Source organism: Canis lupus, chromosome 18 (assembly GCF_011100685.1).
Source record: "Canis lupus familiaris isolate Mischka breed German Shepherd chromosome 18, alternate assembly UU_Cfam_GSD_1.0, whole genome shotgun sequence".
NCBI lineage: Eukaryota > Metazoa > Chordata > Mammalia > Carnivora > Canidae > Canis > Canis lupus.
Genome location: NC_049239.1, coordinates 54,900,441 through 54,908,547, shown reverse-complemented (window position 1 = coordinate 54,908,547; position 8,107 = coordinate 54,900,441). Strand labels below are relative to the sequence as shown.

Below are 8,107 nucleotides of genomic sequence, written 5' to 3'. Positions count from 1 at the left end.
ATGGCGCTCACTGACGGTTTTTACTTATAGGCAGTATGGCAAGGCCTCAAATGGCCATAATATCAGTGTGAGTAGATCTCAGGTCTTGCGTAGGACTGAGGACAGGCCAAATATAACTCCCTCTTGCCGAATACTTTGTCTCTCTCCCATGACACAGGGTATTCAGGGTAAAATATGTACCTGTACAAACTCACCTGTACATCATGGTTTGCAATGATAGGGGAACAGTAATGTTCTACCAACACGGAAACTGAGGCCTCCATTCCCCTAGTTTCTTAACATCGTTGGGAACCTGACTTAAAGCTCCTTTCGGGAGGAGGAACATCAGGCTAGCTGCACATGCAATCTAAACTTTTGGTTTCTTCTATTTCTCCTGGTCGACACTGGCTTGCCAATGAGTCCTTTGTGAGCTGAGTTCACTGTGTTCGTTCAGCGGGAATGATCATCATCTTCAGCGGAGAAAACGTGAGGGAAAAAAAATATACTCTTTATTGTGGACACCATGTACATGATGTGAGGTATTATTTTCTTGTGTTTTGTTTTGCTTTATTTCTTTTTTATTTTGCTTTATTTTATTTGTGTTCTGACACAGGGAACTGTGTCCCAGCAGGTAACACAGCAAGTCCAAATCACCCAGGGTGACTGCCCATTAAGACTTAGCCAAGAAGTCTCTCCTTTCATCACTGAAGACCTTCATTTGACTTTGGAATGGATATTGGCAGCAATGATCAACCGGGGGAACGTACGCACATAGGAACATCAACCTTCCTTCCTATTTCTAGCCTCTCCCTAAATTAGCATTGTTCTTGGCAACTTAGGCTCCAGCTGAATAATGGGAGGAAATAATCCAATATTCAAATAATCCAAACACAAATACTGTATTCACGAGTAATTAACTCATCTCTCTGGCTCTCTCATCAATTTCCCTTTCTTTGTGTTACCTTGAGCCAACTTTCTTTCTCATGATCCTATTGCCCTCAGGCTGTCCCCGCTTCAACTGATGTGGTTTTTCTATTTCTACAGTATGAGGCCGTCCTGTGTCTCTCTTGACACCACGAGACACACTGTGTTTGCTTTCCTTATCTTGCCAAATACCAAGTGCTCCAGAGCCTCTGTGTGTGCTGTTCTCTCTTCCTAGAACACTCTTTCCCAGATCTTCCTCTTGATCTCATTGTCCACTCATCCAGGCTTAAAGTCCCCCTTCCCGTAACCAGACTGGACCTCTGTCCTGGACACTGCCCCTCAGTGTTGTTCTGTACAGCCATCACTTTCTGTGTCTCATTCACTTATGGGCTTGTTTGTTGCTTCTCTTGTAGATGTAAGCTCCACAGGGCCAAGTCTTGGCTGAACCACTGAATCTGGGCCACAGAGCACAGGCCCCCGTGATGGGGAAAGCCCATGGTTACCTTTTGTCAGTCTGTCGTGGATGGATGGATGCATGGATGCATGGATGGATGGACGGACGGATGAAATGATGGATGAACCTTCCATTTATTCGTGATTACCTTTTTGAAGCCCTAGATAAGCTCTTTACAGAATGTCTGTCAACTTGCAAAATCAGGCCTGATATTATTCCTGCTCATTTCAGAAATGAGGAAAGGGAAGCTTGAAATGAAACGACCAGCAGTTTCACTTGCCCAAGGACACTTCGTGATTAGGTGTTCCATCCAAGGTTTAAATCCATATCTGCTTGACCACACTCTTCACCGGCCCACCACTCAGCACTGCCTCTGCTGAGCAACCAACCTCTTGCTCTACTGCTGCACATCATCCTTTGAATCTGTGGCGGAAAAATCCTCAAGAGCTAAAAAATATTTATAGATTTGTAATAGTCTGAATTTATGAAATCGATTTAATTAAGTGAGATATTCTTGTCAAAAGAGGCTTTCACCAAAAATGAGACCTAGTAGTTCCCAAATGACAAGTCCTTACTAAAGTGACTGAGGGGGAGGGAAGTCTGACCTCCAGAGGATGTTTGTGGTATTGCATTGAGCCCAGAGGTTGGTAAGCCAGCAGGAGCAGAAACAGGGGATGGGAAGCTTTATGGACCTTGAAGAAGGAGGAGGGTAACATTGACATTTTCACAATATTAATTCTGCCAATCCATGAGCATGGAATATTTTTCCATCTCTTTGTGTCTTCCTCAATTTCTTTCAGAAGTGTTCTGTAGTTTTTAGGGTATAGATCCTTTACCTCTTTGGTTAGGTTTATTCCGAGGTATCTTATGTTTTTGGGTGCAATTGTAAATGGGATTGACTCCTTAATTTCTCTTTCTTCAGTCTCCTTGTTAGTGTATAGAAATGCCACTGACTTCTGGGCATTGATTTTGTATCCTGCCACGCTGCCAAATTGCTATATGAGTTCTAGCAATCTTGGGGTGGAGGCTTTTGGGTTTTCTAGGTAGAGTATCATGTCATCGGCGAAGAGGGAGAGTTTGACTTTTTCTTTGCCAATTCGAATGCCTTTAATGTCTTTTTGTTGTCTGATTGCTGAGGCTAGGACTTGCAGTACTATGTTGAATAGCAGTGGTGAGAGTGGACATCCCTGTCTTGTTCCTGATCTTAGGGGAAAGGCTCGCAGTGCTTCCCCATTGAGAATGATATTTGCTGTGGGTTTTTCGTAGATGGCTTTTAAGATGCTGAGGAATGTTTCCTCTATCCCTACACTCTGAAGAGTTTTGATCAGCAATGGATGCTGTATTTTGTCAAATACTTTCTCTGCATCTATTCAGAGGATCATATGGTTCTTGGTTTATCTCTTGCTGATACGATGAATCATATTGATTGTTCTACAAGTGTTGAACCAGCCTTGTGTCCCAGGAATAAATCCTACTTGGTCATGGTGAATAATTTTCTTAATGTACTGTTGTATCCTATTGGCTAGTAATCTTGTTGAGAATTTTTGCATCCATGTTCATCAGGGATATTGGTCTATAATTCTCCTTTTTGGTGGGGTCTTTGTCTGGTTTTGGAATTAAGGTGATGCTGGCCTCTTAGAACAAATTTGGAAGTACTCCATCTCTTCTATCTTTCCAAACAGCTTTAGTAGGATAGGTATTGTTTCTTCTTTAAACGTTTGATAGAATTGCCCAGAGAAGCCATCTGGCCCTGGACTTTTGTGTCTTGGGAGGTTTTGATGACTGCTTCAATTTCCTCCCTGGTTATTGGCCTGCTTAGGTTTTCTATTTGCACCCCGATGTTTATTAACAGCAATGTCCACAATAGCCAAACTGTGGAAGGAGCCTCGGTGTCCATCGAAAGATGAATGGATAAAGGAGATGTGGTTTATGTATACAATGGCATATTACTCAGCCATTAGAAATGACAAATACAAAAAAAGAAAGAAAGAAAGAAATGACAAATACCCACCATTTACTTCAACGTGGATGGAATTGGAGGGTATTATGCTGAGTGAAATAAGTCAATCGGAGAAGGACAAACGTTATATGTTCTCATTCATTTGGGGAATATAAATAATAGTGAAAGGGAATAGAAGGGAAGGGAGAAGAAATGGGTAGGAAATATCAGAAAGGGAGACAGAACATGAAGACTCCTAACTCTGGGAAATGAACTACGGGTAGTGGAAGGGGAGGAAAGTGGGGGGGGGGTGAATGGGTGACGGGCACTGAGGGGGGCACTTGACAGGATGAGCACTGGGTGTTATCTGTATGTTGGCAAATTGAACACCAATAAAAAATAAATTTATTATTAAAAAAAAGAAGTAGGAGGGGAGCGAGGAGGGTATGAAGACCACACTAATAATAAAACAACTGGGTGACAACACAGGCTCGGTTGGCTGTAATATGACTAGGTAGCAAGCACGTCTGCATTAATTTCATCTAAAGTCATGTATCATTATGGAGTTCCAAGCTCTGTCTCCTTGGTTTCTACAAACACAGAGCAGACTAGCTGGGTTGCAGATGATTCTTGCTGCCATTTCCTGGTCCGAAGCCAGGTTCATGGTGTGACTCATTCCCTCATTTATGGGAGGGATTAAGGTGGTGACCAGGAGAATAAAGGGAGGACTCCTAGGTCCTCCCATCCAACGTGAGTTCCTTCGTCCCTGTCAGACGAGCCAGCAAGAGCTGACTTCAACCATGAAGCTGCTGAGAGTCCTTGTGCTGGTTGCCCTCCCTCTTTACTGCCTTGCAGGTGAGTTCTGGGTGGGGAGGACAGGCTTTGGCCTGAAGATCTGTCAGTGCTTTCTGGAAGATCTCCTGTTCCCCAAACTCCAGTGTAGAGATCTCATTTCTCTGGTGTCTTCCTACTTCATGGTTACTAGTGTCTAGCTTCTCTGGACTATGCAGGGAATGTGAGAGGGATCGGGGAGGAGGGGGCACACATGTTCGCGGGCTTAAAGGAAATTCTATGCTAGAATCGAGAACTCAAGACCATTCACCCTAATCTTCCTGAATGTATGTGTCCACTGGAATGTAAGCAGATGACCACCATCTTAGAGACTCCCTAAACGGCTTCATCTCTACATAACTGAGACCACTTTTGCATGTTTTTTTCCAGGTTCTGGATGCTTACTCTTAGAAGAAGCGATTAACAAAGCAATCGATTCTCAAGTGAGCATAGATGAATACCAAAACTTCCTTCAACCTTTCACATATGGTCTTGAAACTAAAGAAGCCATAGCAGAGCTGAAGCAATGTTTTCTCCAGCAGTCGGATGAAACTCTGAGCAATTTTGCATTGATGATGGTAACTATGGTTTCTCCTGATGTGCTTTCAAACCAGTGGACAGGGACGAGCAGGCTCTAGGCTTGTCACTCATTATTCCATAGCAAGTGTTACACAGGCTTTATTTTATTTCAGTGAAATTAATTGCGGGTGCATGTGAATATTTTGAATCCAGAAAGCCAGCCAAGGTCCCAGTGCTGATTTGCCTCTTCACCGTGTGAATCTTTAGAAAATGATAAATGAAAAAGGCCAAAGAGAGAACACAACACACACACACACACACACACACACACACAACATTTTCTATCACAGTAAAAGACATTTGATTCTCAAGAAGTCCCTACTTGTAGCAGTGATCAGCAAAAACAATCCCCTTCTTCATAGAAACAAAGAAGAAAATGTTCATAAGAATTTTTGAGTAGGGGATCCCTGGGTGGCTCAGCGGTTTAGCGCCTGCCTTCAGCCCAGGGCGTGATCCTGGAGTCCCGGGATCAAGTCCCACGTCGGGTTACCGGCATGGACCCTGCTTCTCCCTCTGCCTGTGTCTCTGCCTCTATCTCTCTCTTTATATCATAAATAAGTTTTTAAAAATCTTTTTTAAAAAAGAATTTCTGAGTAGATTCCAGAAGAACACATTTGAAGAAGATTCTGTACATCCTACTAAAAGAATTGAAAGCACTTGCAAGCAATCACAATGTGTTTGTATAAATGACTGGATTCCTTGACCATGAATTAAAGAGCCCGTGAATGACAAGTAGAAATTATAGGTATGGACCTGTTGTGAGGGATGGAAAGTGTAAGACAACAATCAGTAGTGGTTTTGTTCTCTCCATCTTATTCCCTACCTTAAATGCCACTGAAAACATTCCAGGGTAGACGATTTAGAAATATTGCTAAAGGAACAGTTGGAAGTGACCTTCACTAACAAGGGGGCTGACACAAGGCACAACATGGATGAACCTTGAGGACTCTATGATGAAAGACAAATGCTGCGTGAGTTCATTCAGAGCCGTTTTCTAGAGTAGCTAATTTCCTAGAAACAGAAGGTATAATCATGCTCTCTAGAGGTTGGGTGGTATGGGAAATGAGGATTGTTCTGTGGGTATAGAGTTTCACCATAGCAAGATAAAAATGTTCTGGAGAATGGCTGCATCACAACGTGAATATATTCAACACTGTTGAACTGTATCCTTAAAATGATGAAAATGGTCAGTTTTATGTTATGTGTACTTACCGAACTAAACATTTTAAAGACTGAAAAAAAAAAAAACGCTACAGGCAAGGATAACGGAATTTTTTCTTAGAAATCTGGATTGGACTGATCACTTGGAGGGCATATCTCAAAAATTTTGTAGGTCTCAAAAATAATGGTTTTGGTTTCAACACTGTTTTTAATATTTCTAACATGTAAGGCCACACCAGAGCTCAAAAACTTCACATCTCTTTATCTTTGAGCTGAGACTTAAAAATTCTTTGTGAAAACTGATCATACACACAGCATATTTACGGGATATGATATTTCGTGGAACAGGAAACGTGGGGGAAAAATTATCCCCAGATCTCTGACGGGGAAAACCCTAGCACCACTCTGGCATCAATAAAGTCTCCTGACCCTTAGAATAAGATCTTAATTCAAACACCGACTTTCTTGGATACCAGATGTATGTGGACAAACCCAGGAAGGCAAGGAGAAGACATGTTTGTCTTTCAAGATTTTCCTTTGTCACAGAGAGCTGAAAATCTGAGCGATGTCTCTGCTTTTATTTTCTAGAACGAAATATATAATAGTTATTGGTGTGCTCTGTTTTAACCTTCCACGTGACCTGGGGCTCTGAGGACTGCAGAGAATGGTTGGACGCCGACTGCTGATTAATACAAACCACAACTTTCTTCTCCTTTTTGTCTTTTGATCTATCAACTGCAAGATAAGTGTTGAAACCTTGAGTACATTTTCATTTCAATAAAGTATCTGCAAATGGAAGTTCGTTTTTCTTATGTTATCTGATCAAACTGGAGGCTTTAGAGAGGCTCTTCTATCACCGGTGCATGTGCCCGTGTGCGCGCGCACACACACACACACACACACGCACGCATAGTTTCTCATTGGAGAACACCTGCGTGAAGGAGTGGGGAGTCTGAAAAGCACTTTGTTCCGCCCCATGTGTAGCCCAACATGGTCCTCTCTCCGTCAATGTGCTCTTCCACCCTCCTGACCCCCATTTCCCTCGGACTATCTGGGAAGTCCTCAAGACTTAGGTTCTGGTGTTTGTGAGGCTGGCAGTTCCTGGGCCACCGCAATCTTTGCCTGTGCTGCGAGCCAAGCTCCTGCGGCGGGGCCCCTCTCCACTCTCTGCCCCGGACCCAAGAGTGCGGGGCCAGGACCAGAGCCAGGGAGAGACGAGACTCATACAAAGCAGTAGTGACTCCTGTCTTGATGTTAAACTTTAATTAATGTGGCATTCATTTTGCTTTTTGAAATATCTTTAAAATCTGATGTGCCCTCATTCCTGAGGTTGGGCAGGGCCCTTTGAAATAGTGTGAGTGCCCGACTCCCGTCCCCGCAAGTGGCAATGTGGCCCAGTCTCTTCACCATGATGCCCTACAAAGGCACGTAGGTTGAGGGAAATATGTGTGTTCTTTAGGAATGAGGCAAAGCCAGCAGTTTTTATACTGAACCATAGCTACCCTTGCTTTTCCCTGTCCCCTCATTCCGGTCACCAGGGATAGTTTAATGCCACCCCTCTGCTCACAACTCACAGAACCTCTCTTCCTTCACAGGCTATCCTGTCACCCCAGAAGCCCCTTGACTTTTCCTCAGGACTGTTTCTCAGTTTCCACCAGGGCTGACCTTCTCCAGGCATAACCCATCCAGAGAATTAGACACATGATACTCAGGATTCCACATGAATGCTATACTCTCCTTGAAAACATAACCAATGGACACCTGGGTGGCTCAGCGGCTGAGCGTCTGCTTTGGCTCAGGTCGCGATCCCAGGGTCAGGGGATGGAGTCCTGGATCAGGCTCCCTGCCAGGAGAATGCTTCTCCCTCTGCTGTGTCTCTGCCCCCCTCTCCCTCTCTCTGTGTCTCTCATGAAGAAATAAATAAAATCCTTAAAAAATATATTAACCAAAACTGACTGAAGTAATAATGAATATATACCAACGTACCAGTGTGGGGTATATTCTTCTTTATTCTAATGCAGTTGTAAGATATCATATTTATTGTGCTTTTCATGGAAACTGGCCCAAAATAAATAAGACTCAGAAAAGTCATAATGAGTCTCACCTTTCTTTTTTCTCCCAAACACCTCAGGGCCTGTAGTGCTATTAGACTTGGGCAAAAGGACCCTTGCCCAGAACCCACATTTTAAGAGATCCCCGCTATTACACACACACACAACGTACCAGTGTGGGGTACGTTG

At 43.3% G+C, this 8,107-nt stretch overlaps 1 protein-coding gene across 2 annotated transcripts; it reads left to right on the top strand.

The window, feature by feature from the left end:
* The first annotated feature begins 4,020 nt into the window (after positions 1–4,020).
* On the top strand, positions 4,021–6,665 carry LOC119877221 (mammaglobin-B-like). Of its 2 annotated transcripts, XM_038562524.1 has the most exons (3): positions 4,021–4,151; positions 4,518–4,705; positions 6,456–6,665. In XM_038562524.1, exons 1-3 carry the CDS (start codon positions 4,097–4,099, stop codon positions 6,492–6,494), a joined length of 282 nt encoding a protein of 93 aa, XP_038418452.1. In that variant the 5' UTR covers positions 4,021–4,096; the 3' UTR covers positions 6,495–6,665. The 2 variants fall into 2 exon arrangements, with proteins under 2 accessions (XP_038418452.1, XP_038418451.1); XM_038562523.1 differs by lacking the exon at positions 6,456–6,665 and having other exon boundaries at positions 4,518–4,765.
* The last annotated feature ends 1,442 nt before the right edge of the window (positions 6,666–8,107 follow it).